The sequence below is a fragment of the Myotis davidii genome, unplaced genomic scaffold (genome assembly GCF_000327345.1).
Source record: "Myotis davidii unplaced genomic scaffold, ASM32734v1 scaffold534, whole genome shotgun sequence".
NCBI classification, from domain to species: Eukaryota; Metazoa; Chordata; class Mammalia; order Chiroptera; family Vespertilionidae; genus Myotis; species Myotis davidii.
In genome coordinates, this window is record NW_006286678.1 from 7,344,585 (window position 1) to 7,366,084 (window position 21,500).

The following is a 21,500-nucleotide window of genomic DNA, read 5'->3' on the forward strand; positions in this document are numbered from 1 at the left end:
TGGAGGTGATCAGGACAGTGGGGGGCGCAATTTGGAGTGAGAAGGCCAGCAGGGGGGCAGTTGGGGGTGAGCAGGCCAGTGGGGAGGGAAGGTGGGGGTGAGCACACTGGCTCAGGGGACAGTTGGGGATGAGCGGGCCAGCAGGCAGAGTGATCAGGGGCAATCAGGCAGGCAGGCAAGCAGGTGAGTGCTTAGGAGCCAGTAGTCCCGGATTGTGAGAGGGATGTCCGACTGCCAGTTTAGGCCCGATCCCTATAAACCAACAGTAGGACATCCGTCGTGGGGTCCCAGATTGGAAAGGGTGCAGGCCAGGCTGAGGGGCACTCCCCCCCCCCACCCCCCATCCCGCACAAATTTTGTGCACCGGGCCACTAGTATACTAATAAAAAGGTTGTGGGCCTTAAGATTGGACAAGCCTGGTAATTCTTTAGAGAACTTTAGAGTGAAACATTCTTGGATTATTACAATTGGAAGTAATTTTTTTCCACCTCAGATTTTCTCATTATACTTAGTTTTATTTTCTTGGAATAACACAGAAGGTAATCTCCTAAGGGGCTGGAATTATAATCTATATTTCTGTTTGCCTTTACTAATTTGCACTGACAAGAAGCTTAACATGATGGCTTGGCTCATTGAAAGATAAATCAGGAGTTGTAGGTGGAATCTATGGATGCACTTTGGAAGGAAAATTTTATACAAAGATCAAATGTAAAACCTCACATATATCCTTTGTATTTTCTCCCAAGAGATGATAAATATTGTTAGAAGATCTAAAATGTTGGGTACCTAAAATGAATATTGAGTTTTCTTTTTGAAAGTTCAAAATAACTAAGGAGATTTAGATATTTTTGAGTTCTCTCACTGTACAGTCAGACATGATTTCTTGATATTAAATAATCTCAAAGTATTTTTAGTTGGTCTCATAAAAGCCCCCAATTCTCTTTCTCTCTCTCTCTTTTTTTTTCCAGGTTATTCTGGACTTTATGAAGCCATTGAAAGTTGGGATTTCCACAAAATAGAAAAGTTGGAGGAACATAGATCGCTTTTAAGGCGTTTGCAACCAGAATTTAAAACCAGAATTAATCCAAATGGTATCCTTCCTGAACTATCTGAATGTTTAATTAATCAGGAATGTGAAGAAATTAGACAGGTAATTTAATTAAAATAAAATTTTGAATTGGGAAATAATTTGAACATGGAAAATATTTTCTGTTTTCTATAATGCTTTAGACCTAAGAAAGATCCTGCAACCCACAAAAGTCTTCAAATCTCAGGCTTAATTTCCTAGAATAGTAATTTAATTGTGAATTGAGTAATTTTTATGTCACAAATTTTTTCAGGTTTGTCCTATTTTCAGTTAAAATTTTTGTTATTGCTTTCTGAATAATGTTTTATGCAAATTTAAATAAAATCAACTAGTTTAGCAAATTTTAAAAAGCCATATAATCTAGTGGCTAAGTATTCAGGCTCTAGACACAAATAAACTTTGTTAGAATCCTAACTCAACCCCTTACTAGTGATATGATCTTAGGCAAGTTACTTAGTTTCTCCAAGCCTCTGTTTATTCATGTTTAAAATGGCATCTTATTACTATATTTTTATAAATACTAAATTAGATAATATATGTAAAATGCTTACATACGCCTGGTGCATAAGTGCTCAATAAATGTTAGTTATGATTATGATTAATAATAAAAGTCATGTAAATCTCACCACCTTGAAAAACCCATTTGTTAATATTTGGTTATGTCCTTTCAAATACCTCTCTATGCCAATATACCCATATTTTGAATGGCTAGTATGTGGGTTGTTTTCCTAATATTGCTGCTGATGATCGAATATAAGATCTCAGAGGAGGTGAGAATACTTGGCTTGACATAGTGATACGCTATGAAGAGGACAAGGACCAAGGAAGGGTTTTTTATTCTATTTATTTACTTATTTTTAAATATATATTTTATTGATTTTTTTACAGAGAGGAAGAGAGAGTGATAGAGAGTTAGATATGTTGATGAGAGAGGAACACCCTTCAGTCCGCAGGCCGACGCTCTGCCCACTGAGCCAAACTGGTTCGGGCAATGGTCGATAAACTGCGGCTCAGCAAACCGCGGCTTGTGAGTCAAATGCGGCTCTTTGGTCCCTTGAGTGTGGCTCTTCCACAAAATACCGGCTCTTCCACAAAATACCGACTTCTGTGCATGGGCCACGAAGTTTCAGTCGCACTGTTCGTGCACGTCCGCACATAGTATTTTGTGGAAGAGCCACACTCAAGGGGCCAAAGAGCCGTATGTGGCTCGGGAGCCGTGGTTTACCGACCACAGGATTAGGGCAAAGGAAGGGTTTTTAAAAAAATTGTGTGGGATGGGGCAAAAATGTTCATGAATAAGACCTATTGAACCAAACAATAATTTTAAATCAGATAGCACTTAACTTGGTATTTCTTCAATAAAACCTCATAAAAGGAAAACTTTGAAATAATTGATCAGTCAACTGCAGTTGTCTTGCTCAGGTTTGTTCCAACAAGGGGCCGATGGCAGGTGCAGAGAAAATGGTTGAATGCCTTCTCAGATCAGACAAGGAGAACTGGCCCAAATATTTGAAACTTGCTTTGGAGAAAGAAGAGAGCAATTTTAGTGAACTGTGGATTACAGAGAATGGTAGGATTTTGAAGGAACAGTTCTGAAGGGGGAGGGGAGGGTCTGAAAACATACTCTGCTTCCTCATAGTTCTCCTTAGGGCTTCCTTCACTCCTACCTGTTTTTCACTCGCTGTCAGAGGCATTTTTCCCCTCTGATACCCATCGCTACCTCTCTAATGAGAGATCAGCATGAAATTGAATTCTGGAAGGCAAGCGGCTACTTGCCTACAGAAGTAGTTTGGTTGTATATAACCCCTAAATATGGACCAGGGCAAACCCATCTGGCCCAAAGGACTTGGGGGAGGCAGGGTCTGAGCTCACTATTTGGGTTTAGATTATCAGAGAAATCTCTTGAAAATTTAAGAGTTAAGAGGGTCCAAACCAGGACTTAGCCCTTTCACAGTAGATTCATGATAGACATTGCTTGGTTCTCTGCCTGGACGCCATCTGGAACTGAACCAGAGCAGGATTGAAAAAAAGAATCTATTGTGATTAAGTATCTGAGTCCTGAAGCTAACCTCAAAGCATCATTTTAAAGCAGCGGTTCTCAACCTGTGAGTCGCGACCCCTTTGGGGGTCGAACGACCTTTTCACAGGGGTCGCCTAAGACCATCGGAAAACACATATATTATTCATAATGTTTTTGTGATTAATTATGTTCAATTTGTAACAATGAAAATACATCCTGCGTATCAGGTATTTACATTACGATTCATAACAGTAGCAAAATTACAGTTATGAAGTAGCAACGAAAATAATTTTATGGTTGGGGGTCACCACAACATGAGGAACTGTATTAAAGGGTTGCAACATTAGGAAGGTTGAGAACTACTGTTTTAAAGGTTGAGTTTGGTAAACCCTCTTAGCTTTTTGTGGCTTCTTTAAATCACAAGTTGTTCCAGAAATACACATCTGATTTCGTGGGGAGGCCAGGAAAGGAAGACATGAATATCTTCGTTAGTGTGCATATGAACCACCCAGGGATCTTGTTCAAATGCAGATTCTGATGCAGTAGGGGTTCAAGAGTCTGCATTTCTAACAAGTTCCTGAAATTGCTGATCTATGTCCTACACTTTGAATAATAAAGTCCGAAATGACTTTGGAGTTCAAACTCTCCAAATTGAGATAACAAACTTGAAAAGATTCTTTTAATTGTTTTAAAGGTGACAGGAATGTTTGTGAGAAATCTTAATGGGAGATTACAATTTTAGTATTATGACCTCATTGTGAGGCTTTCACAATCAAGATGAATTAGTTTATGTAAAGATTCTAAGATGCTTTTTGGTCTCATAAAGGTGCAAAAGAGGAAACGAAAGAGCTTGAGGATGAGGAAATAGAAACTTCCGACGTACAGATTTTCTACAAGGAAGAACCAGAATGCCAGAATCTTAGTCAGAATTCATGTCCACCTTCAGGTACCCAGCACTCTCTTTTCTTTTCCATATGTTGCCCTTCAAGTATTTTGTGTGGGGACATGTTTTCGGTACCAGAAGTCACGGTCTTATGAAAAGGTTTTTAAGGGAAAGTAATAAAGAAAAGAGAATTTACATGACAAAAAATACTTTTTTCTATGGTTAGGAATTCAATTGTCAACTTCTTCCTCTTCTATCTTCTTTTTTTGGTCTTCTTTTATCACTAAGAAAATATAGGCATCTCTACATGAAAATGCAAATAGTCCTCCCAGAAACTCAATGTCCATGAGCTCCTGCTTTCACAGACAGGATTTTAAAAATCAGCCCTGCTTTCTAATGAAATATTTCTACTATTTGAGAGTCATTTGCTATCTTTCCTTCTAGGATCCCAGGGCTGCAGTGTAAATTGATGAAGTTTGTGCGCTGCCCATGTGTACGCGGCTGAGGGCTGAGAGGGGATTGAGATCTAGGTTGTGCTGTTTGTCAAACAGTGTGTTGAGGGGCTATGTCCTCTGAGCAGACAGCTTTTTCTAATTCATACAAAGGCCCAGTATGAGTTACCTGTGGCTGTAAAAGGCCCATCTTATTCTTTTCATGAGACCAGAAAGTTGCATAATAAGCCATAGTAAAAAGTTATTTACCAAAGGGCGAAAATTATGATATACATGAGTAGTGTTAGAAGAAAGATGTGATTTGGGGATAACACCACGAGAAGCAAATTTATAGATTACTTCTGCAACTGAATGATTCAAGTTTTTGGTCATTTCAAAATAAAATCAATGAATGTAAGTTGCTTTCAACTTTTCTGACATGTGAAAGGTCCTTAGTGAACTCTCTAAACCTTTTAGAACGTGTCCTTTTCTTTCGAATGGATAGTTTGGACTCAATAGATGATTTTCAAGGTATTTGTGGCTCGTAACATATTTCCATTTGCTTACCTATTAGTGATATACAGCCTCTGATTGTTTTTTAAAACTCCTGGTTCTTGCCTGCTGCATGGCTCAGGGGTTGAGCGGAGACCTATGAACCAAGAGATCACAGTTTGATTCTGGTCAGGGTACATGCCCAGGTTGTGGGCTCAGTCCTTATTGGGAGGGGCGGGGGTGCAGGAGGCAGCCAGTCAATGATTCTTCGGGAGGGAGGGGTGCAGGAGGCAGCCAGTCAATGATTCTTTCCTCATCATTGATGTTTCTATCTCCCTATCCCTTTCTCTCTGAAATTAATAAAAATTTATATTAAAAAAACAACAACAAAAAACTCCCTTTATAACTGTAAACATTCCTGATTACGGGGACATCCAATGTGCTCTCCTCTGGCCATCCTGACCCAAAGATGGCCAGTCTGTGTCACACATCTTTCTTAACTGCCAGGGAACTAGGCTCACCCCATAGTCCCCAGGAAAACCTTTCTTAAAATTCTTTAACATACATTCTAAAACAGTGGGTTTGGAGGAACTACTTCCCATATTTGCAGTTAAACCATGTAATACCTCCCTGTTAAAGAGACACAGAACAAACACAAGGTAACTTTCGCTTCACACAGACTCACATTCACAGTCAGAGCTTTGACTTCCACTCACGGAAAGTCCCTGAACCGAGGCAAATATTTTGCCTAAGTGGTCATCAGCCACTTCTTCTGTCCCAAAAGACAGGCCTGACCTCAGACTGCTCCCCCCAGGGGAAAACTTACCCGTCAGACGTCTGGTTCTAGAAAGGGCTTTTCTGTCCTGCTTGCAGTCCACTGGGGCGCAAGCGGGGGTCCCGGTCATCCAGGCCCGAGGAGGACTGGAATCCCGTAAATCACTGGAGGCATGCCTTTCCATCTTCAGGAGGGAGCTGGGCAAAAGGGCCATTGGCCTTTACCAGCGGTGCCCTAAGTAGGCAGCATGACTGGTATTTTCCCAGCCAACACACCAGATTAACGCAGAAGAATTAATCAGCGGGGCACTCAGAGGATGTTCAGAAAAATAGCCTTTATTTCTAGATGCACACGTGCCGTGACTCAGGGAGGTCAGTCTCCAGATCCTGAGTGATGAATATGGATGAAGCTTTCCCTTTATACCCTTTAGTTTCTTTGTCCCCCAAATATAGATCAGGCTTCTGGACTTTTCATGGGCTTTGTAGCCCCTTGTAAGTTAGGATGGGGGAAGTGAGATTACACTCAGAGGCCTGGCTGGTGCCAGCACTGCCAAACCCCTCAGGGTGTTGTATATGGTTCACGGTTTATGGCCTCTGTAAAATGGGAGTATTCTGGGAAACAGGTTCTGCAAGGCAGGACAGTCATCACAGATAGAATGGAGTTTATCTGCAAGCAAGAGTGTGCGTCAGAATTCAGATAGCTAGCCCCCAAATGTCTTAGTTTCCCCTTCACTTTTGAGAGGAAATAGCATGTGAGAGCCTTTAGAATTACAAAGCATGACTGCTCTTCAAGAAGAGATTGCTTTGAGAATTCAAGGTTTACACAGTTTAGTGTTTTTCAAAGATTTCTTGCTGTTTTGTTCCATGTAGCATTTCCTTTAACCGGTGGGCATCTGTGTTGCCCTGAATTAAGCCATTTGTTATTTTATTTTTTTCTTCCCTTTTTGCCATCATTACTTTGTCATTGAAGGAGAATTCTTCACTTCAAATCAGTGGAGAAGCTAGAATGTTAAAAACAAGGATTGAGGCCCTTCTTACTGGAGTCAGCATTCCTGTCTGTCTGACAATAGATAGCTATTGCCTTGATCCCTCAGGCAGAAACTCCTTGGTAATTTTGTTCCTTTTGTGTTTCAGAAGCATCTTGTACTCAGAGCCCAATTAAGCCAAGAAATTACCAACTAGAGCTTGCTCGTCCTGCTTTAGAAGGGAAAAACACAATAATATGTGCTCCTACTGGTAAGCTGACTGCCAGAACTTAGATGGTTTGTTTCTCTGCTTCCTCCCCCGCCCCCCACCTTTTATTGAATACTGGGATGAAATGGGCAAGTTTTAGTTTTTTCCTTGTTCCATATGTCTTTTGAGAAAACCATGTTATTAATATAGTCTCAAGGTATTTTAAAGAGCCCGAGGGGAAAGAAAAATGCCATCTTTTCTCTTGCTTCAGGCCCTGACTGTTTGAGTTCATATTACCTAGGGAGTAGGTTAATATTTGTTAGTCCTGGTGTAAATTCTTCAGTTGTTTACCCATTCACATTACCGGTTTACTAGTCCATCCAGTGGTTTTAGGAGAGCCAAAAATAATTACCATTCGACAGAAATATTTTAATAGGATATTAGTGACCTTTTCTTTTTCTTTATGTTAAAAGGTTGTGGGAAAACCTTTGTTGCACTTCTCATATGTGAACATCATCTTCAGAAATTTCCACCAGGACAAAAGGGGAAGATTGTGTTTTTTGCTAATCAACTCCCAGTGTATGAACAGCAGAAATCCGTCATCTTAAAATATTTTGAAAGACATGGGTAAGTATAACAGTTGTTCGAACTTGTTTTTCTCTAGCTTTATGTAACTGGGTGCTGTCTGCTTTGTTTTGGTTTTGGGAAACCATGATTCAAAAAATTCATAGTTAGATTCAGCTTTTATAGACTCCAGATGTAATTCCTTCAGGATTCAAGTCTGTTTTGTTAGCTATACCTGAAATCCTAAGTAAATGACTTAAGATATACATTTTACATTTAACTGGTACATTTAACTTTTTAATGATTTTATGATTTATTTACTATGACTCTTTAAGTACTAGTTTCGTGGTGGCTTAATATATACTCCTAGCCATTTCAACTAGCTTGCATTTATTGATCACTTACTATGTGTAAGACGTTGCTAAGCACTTGTCTCCTTTTTGACTTAGGGAGAATGCAGTCAATTAATGTTCTGATCTAGTGTTTCATATCTTTGTGGTTTCTCACTCACACCGTGGTTGGTAATAGGCAGTTTCTGTCGTTTCCAGGTACAAAATTGCAGGCATTTCTGGAGCCACAGTTGAGAATATCTCAGTGGAACAGATTGTTGAGAACAATGACATCATCATTTTAACGCCACAGATTCTTGTGAACAGCCTTAAAAATGGGACTATTCCATCACTGTCTGTCTTTACTTTGATGATATTTGATGAATGCCACAACACCAGCAAACTCCATCCTTACAATGTGATCATGTTTCATTATCTAGACCAGAAACTTGGAGGATCTTCAGACCCACTGCCCCAGGTATCTGCAGCATCCGATGGATTCCTCGGCAGAGCTGTCACACTTCTAAATCGTATTGATTTACTCTTTTTAAAAAAATATTTTTTTATTGATTTCAGAGAGGAAGGGAGAGGAAGAGAGAGATAGAAACATGAGTGATGAGAGAGAATCATTGATCACCTGCCTCCTGCACGCTCCACACTGGGGATTGAGCACGCAACTCAGGCATGTGCCCTGACCAGGAATTGAACTGTGACCTCCTGGTTCATAGATGGACGCTCAACCACTGAGCTACATGTACGAAGCTTGACTTACATATATATATGTTTCTGTTGACTTTTAGAGAGAGAGGAAGGGAGAGGGTTAGAGAAATAGAAACATCGATGAGAGAGAAACATCATCATTTCTCTACACATCCCCTGCTGGGGATCAAGCCTGCAACCCGGACACGTGCTCTGACCAGGAATCGAACCAGTGACCTCTTGATTCATGGGCTGATGCTCAGAAACTGAGCACACTGGCCAGGCTTGACTTACTCTTTTTTTTTTTTTTTAAATATATATATTTTATGGACCCCTCAGTCCGCAGGCCGATGCTCCATCCACCGAGCCAAACCGGCTTCGGCTTTGACTTACTCTTATGGCCACAGTGAAGTTGTCCTTCTCAAGTTCTAAGTCCGTATTATATAACTCATTGATTAAATTTGATTCATTGGTTAATTTATCCACTTAACAAATATGTATCAGGTGCCTCCATGCACTGTGCAAGGCACTGGGGATGCAAATATAAAAAGACATATTCCTTGCCTTAAAACAGCTGAAGTTTCATGGGGAGCCAATTATGTTAGAATTATGTCATAGTATGTCATGATGGCACACTATGGAGGTGAGTACATGGTGCAATCACAAGAGAAGTAAAAGAGCTCCTGAGTGTGCTGTGATGGTAAGGCAAGTCCTAACAGAAGTTAGGTTAAGCTAACACTAACAAGAGTTTACAAGGTAGATAGCTAGGTGGTTTTCTGGAAAGGCTACTGTGTGTCCAGAGGCACAGAGGGATGAAAGAACATGGTGTGCTTAAGAATCTTGAAGCTTTTAAGTATCACTTGAGTGTAGAGTGTGAAGTAGTGAATAGCAGTAGGTGAGTAAGGATGGGAGAGAGGGAATGATTGATAGAACAAGCTGCCAAGAGAGCCCTGGCCAGTGTGTCTCAGTTGCATGTGTCCCATGTGCTGAGAGGTTGCTGGTTCCATTCCTGGTCAGGGCACATGCCCAGGTTGCAGGTTTGACCCCCCAGTCGGGGTCATGCAGGAGGCAGCTGGTCAGTGTTTCTCCCCCACCAATATTTCTCTCCTCCTCTCCCTTCCTCTGTCTCTCAAATCAATAAGACCTTTTTTATTTTTAAAAGATGCCAGGGGAGACCAGAGGTTTTAGATAAGTAGGCAAGTAGCTGGATTAGTACAGGAGACCGGATGGAAAACCATGTTTGCTGTTTTTGGTGTCATTAGAGGGGAGAGGGTGAGGAGAGTCATCACAGACAGTAGTTCTCAGATGGAGCAGGAAAGGAAGGGAAGTTGGATATAAGCCCTCTTTTCTCTTGAACGTAGAAGATGGGAATGGAAGATGCATAGAGAGGATTTGAAATGGAAGAGAGAACTAATCCACAGAAGAATTGCCTGGTCATATTGGGGGCTCAGATGAAGTTGGGAATCATGAATTTGTAGCATAGTAATCTCACATTTGTGTACAGTTCTGTAACCCTAATAATTACCTGTTTAGGAAACACAGGTGGGAAGAAATTCGGGATGGTGCCCATAGACGAAATTCAGTTGCAGTCACATTTCTTACACCCTTTTCTTCTAGAAACAAAAATTGGTAGTTCAATATTCAATATATATTGAGAAGCTATTAGAGGAAGAAACAAATATTTATTAGGTGACTGTTAACCTATATTCTTTACAAATGTTACCTTACTAAATTCACACAGCTACCATTTTAAATCGCTGTTGTTACCCAGCTTTACAGAGTGGGAGCTGCTTGTCCAAGGACACACAGCCAGTGTGACATGGCTGGGCTTGGAATGGAAGTATGTCCGATTGCAGCCTTTTCCTTTTCAGTATGTTGTTCTACTCATCATGGGGGACACATGGGTAAAGAAGAAAGAAGCCCTGCCTTGAAAGGGTTTCCTCTCTTCATATCTATGCTGATTTGTGTTCAACTCATGCGTTGTGACTTCTGCATTTATTCAGTGCTTTACTTAATGAGGACCTTTCTATTTACACTGTCATAAAGAGTTTCAGGGAGAAAAATGTCCCTGTTCTTTATTTGAAGTTGGGGGGAAGCCTGCGGTAGCAGGAGAGAGTTACAGGAGTGGCTGAGGAAATACCATGCTTTCCCCGGACATCTCATGGCTTGGGGTGCTCTTCACAGGTCATTGGGCTGACTGCCTCGGTTGGCGTTGGGGATGCCAAAAACACAACGGAAGCCACGGAGTATATCTGCAAGCTGTGTGCTTCTCTTGACACATCAGTGGTGGCAACAGTCAAAGACAACTTGGAGGAACTGGAGGGGATCATTTATAAGCCCCAGAAGTGTAAGTGAGATCCAGTAACAAGCCCTTTAGACTCTGTAACCCTCTACTATTCCTAGTTCAGAGCCATTTGAATGGACACTAAATTTTTACACTTTCTCTGTTTAGTAGAAACTATTTAACCCCAAACTTGGAAAATATTCACATTTCTGGCTCTCTCCTCGACAGAGCTCTCTCCCCAAGCAATGGATGAACCTCAGCAATGGCCTGTAGGAAGCACACAATCTGACTCTTCATTTCCATGAAACTCTTACACAGAGAACCATGAGAGGGAGAGGTGATGAGAAAATCTAAGCATGTAAATGGCCAAGATGGGCTCGGTCCTTCCTGGTGTCCATGCCTGGGGAGGATACTGTGTGGTCCTTCATCATTTCAGTATTTATCTGATAGTTTTGGTTGAAATTATCTGAATTTATCATATCTCAAAAGATGAGAATATGATTCTTATAAGATTGACTAGCAAATGTTTATTGGATACCAGTGCTATACTAATTCAGCAAGAGGGAGCGGGGAGAGGAAATACACATGATTTCATGCTTGTCTGAACAGCATGTGACTGTACAAGGCAGAACAGACAGACATGAAATAGTCAGGGAGGAGGAAGTTACGTTTCTTTCTGAAGCTGCCTGTAGGGGTTTAGAGAAGATACACACTCTGAACTTTTTAGTATCAAGTACATATTTATTCATAACCTGGTCCCCCCTGCCCTCTGAGCTTCACCTCCTCCCAACTCCCATAAACCCAATCATTGCATTCCTGTGGGCTCCTCAAATGTGTCAAATGCCTTTTCTCTCTAACTTTGGGCCATGCTCTATTTGTACATGATTGCATTTGCTTCCTCCTTTCCTCTTCCCCTGTGTATCCCACACCACTGCCTCCCTCGGAAGAATTTGGGGTTTTTTTTCTCCCTGTGTTCCGTGACCCTTGTGCATACTTATATTACCGCACTCTGCTGTGGTTACTTGGCAGTGTGTCTTTTTGTCCCCTAAGAACACACAGATTGAGTTCTGTTCAACTGTCTGTCTCCAGAATATGGCACATGGTGATCTGTTAATACATTTCTGCTCAAACAATGCAATAGTGAATGTCAGGAACAGTGCCAACAGTCCTGAGGGTTGTGTGGAAAGGAATCAAAGAACAGAGACAGGCTTAAAAAGTGGTATTTGCAGAAACAAGCTGGACACCAGCCTCCTTAGAGCAGGGGCTCGGTGCTGAGTAACAGGAAAGCCAGAGTGAGAAGTTGGGTTAGACCCAGAGCACAGCAGACATGTTAGCAGGAGGGATCTGTTGCAAGGTTTCTGTTTGTTGGATCACCTCGGTGAGTTACCTGTGAGCTTGGGGCCTCAGAGGAAGTAACAACAGGAGAGAAAGGGTTGGGGATGCCTGCTTTAAATCTGACATAAGCTTCCTGAAAAATACTAACTTTCCTTTGATGGCTCTAGTTTTCAGGAAAGTGAAATCACGGACCACCAACAGATTTAAATGTATCATCTCTGAGCTGATGAAGGAGACAGAGAGTCTGGCAAAGAGCATCTTTGGTGAACTCGGTACCATAAGTCTCGGTGAGATAAATTTCATTTCCTGTCCTCTCCATTTGGGAATAGCCACATATTGTTACTAATATTTGTTTGCAATTTCCTCAGTTCAGACTATGCCAAGACCTATCCAGAGGTTGACTTTCTTGTTTATAGGTTATTCAAGAACCTTCCAAGTCCTCCTTTATTTTCTATTGCTTTTTGTCCCTTTGTAAATCCAAAGTGAATGCAGGACAACACACCTGAAATATATTACATGTAAATCAGTTCATTGCTCTTTTAAATTAGCTTTCTGTCCTGACTTCCTATTGCAGGAATGAAACCACCATTCCTCTGTGGCTCAGATTCAAGCCTAGAGGTGACCTTTGATCCTTCTTCTTTTGAGGCTCTCTCATGAAGTCACCCAGTTCTCTTCTTCTCCTCATTATCCACTCATTCATTCACCAGAGATTATTGTGCCAGGTACTGTGGTAGAGATGGAAACAGCAAGATCAAAGACATAGTCCCCACCCTCCGGGAGCTCACAGTGAAACAGTGAGAATCAGATGCGAGTAGTTTCCATGGGACCGGGCAGCGTCACACGCTGGGTGCCATGGGAGCTCATGGGAACAGGACTGGGCTGCGGGGAAGGCTTCCTGGGACAGATCTAGAAGTCAGCCAGGTTAAGGAGAAACAGCTACGTGAGATCGAAAGGCATTAGGCATGGAAGGAAGAGAGAGTGCAGTGAGTTTTAAAAAGTACATGAAATGATAATTTTATTTATAACATGTTTTCATGATAATTTTAACATGTGAGTAAGGAGTGAGGCTAAAGGGAGAGGCAGGGGGTAGACAGGGAAGGGCCTGGTAGGCCAAGCTGGGTTTACATTGTTCCCTAAAAGCATGGGAAGCAACTGAAGATTTTGATGTGATAAGGATACCAGTGAGGGAAGAGGACCGGAGGCTGTGGAGATGCGTGGTGAGGGAGGAGGCTTGTGCAAAGCACTGCGAACAGGAAGTGTTCAGACTTAATGGCTAACTGGATTTGGGTGGGAGGGAGGGGGGAAGGGAGTGGAAGATTTCCCAGCAGGCTTCTCGCTTGGGCACCTGTGCATATGCCTGTGAGTGGTACTGGTTCTAGAACGAGGAGCAGCTTTGGCAGGCACAGGGTGAGTTGAGAGTTTGGGAGACAGTTGAATTTCTAATGTCTGCAAGGTATCTCAGGGTGTCTCACCTTCTCTCACACTTGTTCTACTTCTCTCTTCTTTTATAGCTTGATGTAGGGCTTTTTCTGATAGCCTTCTAGCTGGTGTGCCCACCTTCCCTCTCTTTTCCATCCATTCCCTCCCCCATTACCTGGCTGGTCTTCCTGAAGTACCAGTCTTACCACATCAGTGTCCTGCCTGAATCCCTTTGCTTACAGGCAAAACCCTCCAGGTTTCTCCCTTGACCGTCTGAGTCCTGCCTGCACAGCCTGGTTCTACTTCTTTCCACTTTTACCTTCCACTCCTTCTCCGACTAAATTTTTTGATTTAGCCTTGAACATGCTCACTCATTCGTTTGTTCATTCAGTGTTGGCAAGGTGCTGGGTGATGGGAATACACTGTGGACCCTGAGACACAGCTCCTGCCTTCATGGCATTTCCAGTGTAACAATAAAACCAGAATTAGGAAGTAATAAAAATAAAGCAACAGGATGGGGTGGGTGGGTGGTGGGATAAGGGTGTTTCAGGCGGGGGAACAGCATGGACTGAGGCTGGGAGAGTAGAGAGTGGGGACTCACATCAGTCCTGTAGATGCAGGGAGGGGAGTGTATAGAGATGAGGATCAGAAGCAGGGAGGGCCGGGTCACAGAGGACCTGTCTGAAGCAGTGGGATAGCAGCTCCTCACCTTCAGTTTGGAAACTCCCTCTAACTGCTGAGTGAGGAATGGGTTGGAGGGAATCTGGGGAGAGTGGGGAGACCAGTTAGGAGGCCATGGTATCATCCAGGAGTGTTATGACGTGATCTGACCTGGGGAGGGGGCTTGAATTTCTACCTTCTTATTCCCTCCATCTCTAATATCGTACCTCCTCCTTTTTGCCAGTCCAAATCCTGTCAACTGTTTATTTCTGGATCTGGATTGCTTAGCTCATTTTTTTACTAGACTTTATTTTTTTAGAGCAGTTTTAGGTTCATAGCATAATTGAGCAGAATGTACAGAGATTTCCCATATACCTCCCTGACCACAGCCTTGCTTATTTTCATGCTTCCCCAAGTTCAATAAATACTTGTTGATTCATGTAGTTTACTGCTGGCCACCTCGTCTGTAGTTGGCCTGGGGAAGAAGCATGTCAAGGCCACTTGTCTCAGAAGCCTCTTTTGTTCCTTTTATTTAAAAAGAGGAACATTTTAGCCCAGAAATAGAGCTCTTCCTGTGAATTTTATTGCACTGTGCTCTTCCCCGGGAGCCCTGAGAACTGACTGTTCCTAGAGTCACTCGCAGACTGAGCTACTGGAGGGCAGGGCTGGGTGTCCCTCCTCCTTTACCGAGGCCCCAGCACCTGCACAGAGCCCGGACTGCTGAACACTGACCACTCTGTGAACAGAATAAGAAAATTAGAGGGTAAGGCCTGCTTAGAACCTGAAATGACTGACATATGACACAATGAAAAACTTTTTCTTTCCAGAAAACTTATCTCAGATTCAAAACAGGAATTTTGGAACACAGAAATATGAACAGTGGATCGTTGCAGTTCAGAAAAAGTGCGCGGTGCTGCACCTGCCAGACAAAGAAAAGGAGAGCAGGATTTGTACAGCACTGTTTTTGTACACTTCACATCTGCGGGTACGTTGCTTCTTTGGAAAGGCATATTTTATTTTTTATCTATTGATTAGAGAGAGAGAGAAAGAGAGAGAGACATTGAGTTGTTGTTCCACTTATTTATGCATTCGTTGGTTGATTCTTGTATGTGCCCTGACCTGGGATCAAACCCACAACCTTGGCATATTGGGATGATTCTCTAACCAACTGAGCTACCCAGCCAGGGCTAGTCAGGCATATTTTAGTTGTAGCACCTACTGGGAGCTGTGCTGTGGCAGCCAAGGAGGGAACATCAATTTTTCATCCTGCCCCCACAGCTCATATAGGAACTTTCCAGAAGATTCTTATGAAGCAGACTTCCAAAAATTACCCCATTCAGCATCGTCTTTGTCTGCTTTCTGAACTTAACACTGGAGGCAATAGGATGGACAAGGGGAGGCTCTAGGCCAGTGATGGCGAACCTATGGCACGGGTGTCAGAGGTGACATGCGAACTCATTTTTTTGGTTGATTTTTCTTTGTTAAATGGCATTTAAATATATAAAATAAATATCCAAAATATAAGTCTTTGTTTTACTATGGTTGCAAATATCAAAAAATTTCTATATGTGACACGGCACCAGAGTTAAGTTAGGGTTTTTCAAAATGCTGGCACGCCGAGCTCAAAAGGTTCGCCATCACTGCTCTAGGCTGTGCCTCCCGCCTTCCCATGATTCTACACTTGATCTTAGCCAAAAGGCTGAGAAGCGATAGCATTCCCATAATTAACACAATTAGGAAAGCTGGGTGAGGATGAACATTACTGTATACATGTGACTGGTGTGACTGGTGACAGCCGTCCTTAAAGTCAGTACGGGACTCCTGTTGCCCTGTCCGAAGCATGTGTTCCTACCTCAGATAGAGCCACATGTGCACAGGAAGATACGGATATTTTAGGATACACTCAACCAGAATGCATTTATAGAATTTTTTTTTTAATATATTTTATTGATTTCTCACAGAGAGGAAGGGAGAGAGATAGTCAGAAACATCGATGGGAGAGAAACATCGATCAGCCACCTCCCGCACATCTCCCACTGGGGATGTGCCCGCAACCCAGGTACATGCCCTTGACCGGGAATCGAACCCGGGACCTTCCAGTCCGCAGGCCGACGCTCCATCCACTGAGCCAAACCGGCCTCGGCGATTTATAGAATTTTAATGAACGTAATATTTGGTGTAGGTGGTCAAGCGCCATCATTCTGAGCAGACGCAATCACCATTCAGTGATGACTTTAGATGTATAAAGGGATTGAGTTGAATGCCTGAATTTTGAGGCAGATTGATACGGAAGTTGATTTGCTTTTAGTCTTTGACATGCATTGTTCTTGTAATTTTCTCTTTCTCTTCCAAGGTAGACATCCAGAACCCAAAGTGATCCTAATTAATTATTGATTCTAGCTAACTGAGATTTTTTGAAAACAGTATTTGATTCCAAGATTTCACTAAGTACCATAACGGACTGTTCATTTAAAAAAAAAAACTAGGTTGGAACATATTTGAGAAAAGTTTATTCTTAAAATTAATTCCATGCCAAGTTACAGCTCATTGAACTTAAGTACAGCAGATGTGTTGGACGTTAGAAATACATTGAAACTCTGTTTTCATTTTAAACAGAAATTTAATGATGCCCTCCTTATCAATGAGCATGCACGGACGAAAGATGCTTTGGATTACTTGAAAGACTTCTTCAGCAATGTCCGCTCAGCAGGATTTGATGAGATAGAGCAAGATCTCACTCGCAGATTTGAAGGTGGGTGGTGTTTCCGGAGGAGGAAGCCATGCAGCCTGGTGACTGCAGTGATAGCATAATTGTGCGGCATTGTATTGAGCATCTGGTGATGCTCAGGCAGAATGTTGTCCTGGGCTTTCGCAGATGGCCGGACCATGGAGCTTCAGTGAAGTCTGGTACTAAAGGAAAGAACCTGTGGCTTACCCTAGTTCCAATTTTGAAGAAGGAAAAATAGTAGGACTTACAAAGGATATATTTCATGGAAATAGTTAATAGTAGCATATTTTGATTTTACTTTCAGTAATTTTATAAAGATTACAAACTACAAAAAAAGTGTTTTAATAATATTAAAAATACTGTAATTTATATGTACTTCTATGTAAAGAGGAAAACCAAAATGGCTCATTCCATCTCCCTCATGTTAAGAAATATATAGGAAGATATTAAATGAAAAGTAAGGCTTCCTTCTCCTTCTCCCCTGTTTTTCCCCCAAAGATAATTGCTGTTAATAATTTTTCGGGAAATGGGGAAAAAAGGAGACATATGTACTACTATTTGTGATACTTTAAACAGTAAAATAAAATTAAAAAAAAAATTGGGGGGGCCTATACTGAAGTATTTACTTACACCTGTGTGTAACCCAGTGATGTGCTGCTAAACTTTGAACAACCAGCTCTTGGGGGGGGGCGGGGCACAAAATATATGCATTTATTGGTGTATTTACTAGTAATGTATGCATTCAATTGGTGGTTTTCACTTATACAATTCTGGTCAGATTAAGAGATTAACAGAACTATAGCTGAAAGTCCCAGTGTGTTCTAAATTTCTAGAATTTATAAGTCGTTTACAAAACGTACTCCTTTTGCAGAAAAGTTGCAAGAACTAGAGAGCATTTCTATGGATCCCAGCAACGAGAACCCTAAACTGAAGGACCTCTGCTTCATCTTGCAAGAGGAGTACCACTTAAACCCAGAGACCAGAACCATTCTCTTTGTGAAAACCAGAGCACTTGTGGATGTAAGCTTCTTCCTCCTTGTGGATAACAAATTGAGCAGTACCATTTTATTGAAAAGATTGTCTTTTCTTTACTTCACTGTTGTAATTACTCTAGTTTATAATGATGTCTTGATACCTTTACATGTTTTTATTCTTTTGATTGATTTAAAAAAATTTTAACCATTCTATGGGTATGTAGTGATATCTCACTAGGGTTTTAATTTGCATTTAACTAATAACTAATACTATTTAACATTTTCATATACTTATTAGCTATCCACACATCTTTTTTGGTGAAGTGTCTGTTCACATTTTTTGCCCATTTTAAAATGGGTGTAGCTGGATCGTTTATCATGTTATTTTTTTAAAATATATTTTTATTGATTTCAGAAAGGAAGGAAGAGGGGGAGAGAGATAGAAGCGTCCATAATGAGAGAGAATCATGGATCGGCTGCCTCCTGCAAGTCCCCCACTGGGAATCGAGCCCATAACCTGGCCATGTGCCCTTGACTGGAATCGAACCTGGGACCTTTCAGTTCGCAGGCCAACGCTCTATCCACTGAGCCAAAGCAGCTAGGGCTTATCATGTTATTTTTGAGTGATCTTGTATTCTGACAAAAAGTCCTCTGTTGGGAACGTGATTTGAAATTTTTTCTTCTGATCTTCTGGTCTTCTCATTCTCTTAACAGTATCTTTTATAGATGGAAAGTTTTAACTTTTGATGAGGTCCAGTTAATCAATGTTTTCTTTTTGTGGATTGAGCTTTTGGTATTGTATCTAAGAGCACTTTGCTCACCCACAACCACAAAGGTTTTCTCTGTGTTATCTTCTAGAAGCTTTTACATTTTATGGTTAGCTCTCCAATCCACTTTGAGGTATGGGTTGAGATGCTTTTTTTTTCTTTTTGTATGTGAACATCCAGTTGTTCCAGCACTGTATATTGAGAAGACTATTCTTTCTCCATTGAGTTGTCTTTGTAACTTTAAAAAAAAATCAGTTGACTGTATTTATGTGGATCTATTTCTGGATTCTCTATTCTGCTCCATTTATCTATATGTCTGTCCTTTCACCCATCTCACACTGTCTTTTTTTTAATACTAGATTTATTTATAGGTAATCTTTATTCCTTAGAGTTTATCCATATAAATTATATAATACTACTTTGTTTAGTATATTTACAGAGTAATGCAACTATCACCAAAATCTAATTTTAGAATATTTCAATCTCCCCACAAAGAAAGTCCCCACTCATTTGCAATCACTCCTCATCAAAATTCTACTGAGTCCTAAGTAATCACTTATCACTTTCTGTCTCTATAGAATCGCCTATTCGGGACATTTCATGTAGATAAAACTGGAAAATAGTGGACCTTTGTGACTGTTTTCATTTTACTTAATTCTTTTGCATAATGTTTTTGAGATCTATCTATGTTGAAACAGAAGTAAATTGTCCATTTTTTATTTTTATACATCCCACACTGTCTTGATTGCTATAGCTTTATAGTAAGTCTTGAAATCAGCTAGTATGAGTTCTCTAACTTTTTCCTTTCTTTGAAATTGTTTTAGCTGTCTTTCTTTGTCTTTCCGTTTATATTTTAGAATCACCTTGTCCACATCTATGAAAAAGTCTACTTGGGATCTCTTTTGGGATTGCATTGAATCTACAAACAATATTGGGGAGAAATCACATCTTAATAATATCGAGTCTTCCAATCCATGACCATAGTATATTTCTTCATTTATATAGGGATTCTATATTAGTTACCTATTGCTGACAACAAATTGCCCCCCTCCCCCCAAAAAAAACTTAGTGACTGGGAAAAACAAACATCTATTGTCTTACAATATCTATGGGTCAGGAAGCGGAAACAACTTAACTGGGTGGTTCTGGCTCAGCGTCTCATGAGGCTGCAGTGAGGTGTTGGCCATGGCTGCGGTCATCTCAGGGCTTGAATTGGGAGGATCAACTTCCACCTCACTGAGATGTCTATTGGCAGCATCGGGAGATGTGCTGCTTTTTTTAAAAATACATTTTTATTGGTTTATCTCCATTCAGATAGGAATGGAGAGTGAGAGAGATAGAAACATCAATAATGAGAAAGGCTTACTGATCAGCTGCCTCCTGTAGTCCCACACTGGGGTTATTGATCAGCTGCCTCCTGTAGTCCCACACTGGGGACTGAGCCTGCAACCCAGGCATATGCCCTGACCGGGCATCGAACCGTGACCTCCCGGTTCATAGGTTGACACTCAACCACTGAGCCACGGCCAGCCAGGCAGAAGATGTGCTTCTAAGCTCACTCACTTGGGCCTCTCCACAGGCTGCATGGTAGCTGGCTTTCCCTGAGTGCGTGATCCAAGGGAGATTGAGGAAGAATGCCTAATATGGAGTCACAGTCATTTTATAACTTCAACTGGGAAGTGATACCTCATCATATCTGTCCTATTTTATTCATTAGAAGCAAGTTAATAAGTTCACTTCACACTTGAGGGGAAAGAATAAAAGGATCTGAATACCAGGGGAAACAGATCGTTGAGGGCTACCTCCGATGCCACCTACCACATCTCTTTTGGTTCCTTTTATCAGTGTTTTGTTGTTTTCAGCATACAGATTCTGCACGTATTTTGTTAGACTTATACCTTAGTATTACTTTTTAATGCTGTTGTAAGTGGTTCTTTTGTCTGTTGCTGGTATATAGAAATACAACTGAATTCTGTCTACTGATCTTGTGTCCTAGATCTTGCTAAACTCACTTTTTAGTTTTATATGCCCACTTTCAATCTAAACTTTGCTTTTATCACTTAAAAAATATCTTTGATGACAAAGATTTGTACCTTTATGGTTAGTTATTGCATAGAATTCAATTCCAAGAAGCAGTTTTCTCAGATTTATCAATCTGAGAACTGTCTGTATACTAACTTCACATGTTTTTCCCTCTTGCATATACTTCAGTATTGAATTAATAGAGATGGCATACAACATGGGCCTAACTGAAAATGGCTTTTCGTTTTCAGGCTTTAAAGAAATGGATTGAGGAGAATTCTAAACTCAGCTTTCTAAAACCTGACATATTGACTGGACGTGGCAAAACAAGTCAGAACATAGGTATTTATATATAGTATACTATATATAAGAATATATGTAATCTATTGAATCTTTTTTATGTTTGTATCAGGGTTCAACTAAAGAAACAAAACCAGTAGAAGATTTTATACACACACACACACACACACAGATACGTGCATATACATACACACAGGGGTTTATTACAAGGTACTGGCATACACAATTATACTGGCAAAACATGTCTGAGGTTTGCAGGGTAGGTGGTCGGGAGCAGGCTGGAACCCCATAGCCATGAGCTGTTTGAAGTCCTGAGCTCAGGACATACCTAAACCAGTGATGGCGAACCTTTTGAGCTCGGCGTGTCAGCATTTTGAAAAACCCTAACTTAACTCTGGTGCCGTGTCACATATAGAAATTTAAATTTTTTGATATTTGCAACCATAGTAAAACAAAGATTTATGTTTTTCCTATTTATTTTATATATTTAAATGCCATTTAACAAAGAAAAATCAACCAAAAGAATGAGTTTGAGTGTCACCTCTGACACACGGATCAT

General features: G+C 41.0%; 1 protein-coding gene across 1 annotated transcript in view; it reads left to right on the top strand.

Annotated features, from left to right (window-relative positions):
* DDX58 (DEXD/H-box helicase 58) overlaps positions 1-21,500 on the top strand; it is a 44,313-nt gene that overhangs the window by 10,279 nt on the left and 12,534 nt on the right. Inside the window, exons 3-14 of the mRNA XM_015560468.1 lie at positions 969-1,150; positions 2,510-2,657; positions 3,934-4,053; positions 6,822-6,923; positions 7,334-7,487; positions 7,973-8,231; positions 10,637-10,799; positions 12,239-12,358; positions 14,978-15,135; positions 16,767-16,902; positions 17,750-17,898; positions 20,893-20,983. Coding sequence (XP_015415954.1) covers positions 969-1,150; positions 2,510-2,657; positions 3,934-4,053; positions 6,822-6,923; positions 7,334-7,487; positions 7,973-8,231; positions 10,637-10,799; positions 12,239-12,358; positions 14,978-15,135; positions 16,767-16,902; positions 17,750-17,898; positions 20,893-20,983 — 1,782 coding nt within the window. The remainder of the gene's footprint in view (positions 1-968; positions 1,151-2,509; positions 2,658-3,933; positions 4,054-6,821; positions 6,924-7,333; positions 7,488-7,972; positions 8,232-10,636; positions 10,800-12,238; positions 12,359-14,977; positions 15,136-16,766; positions 16,903-17,749; positions 17,899-20,892; positions 20,984-21,500) is intronic.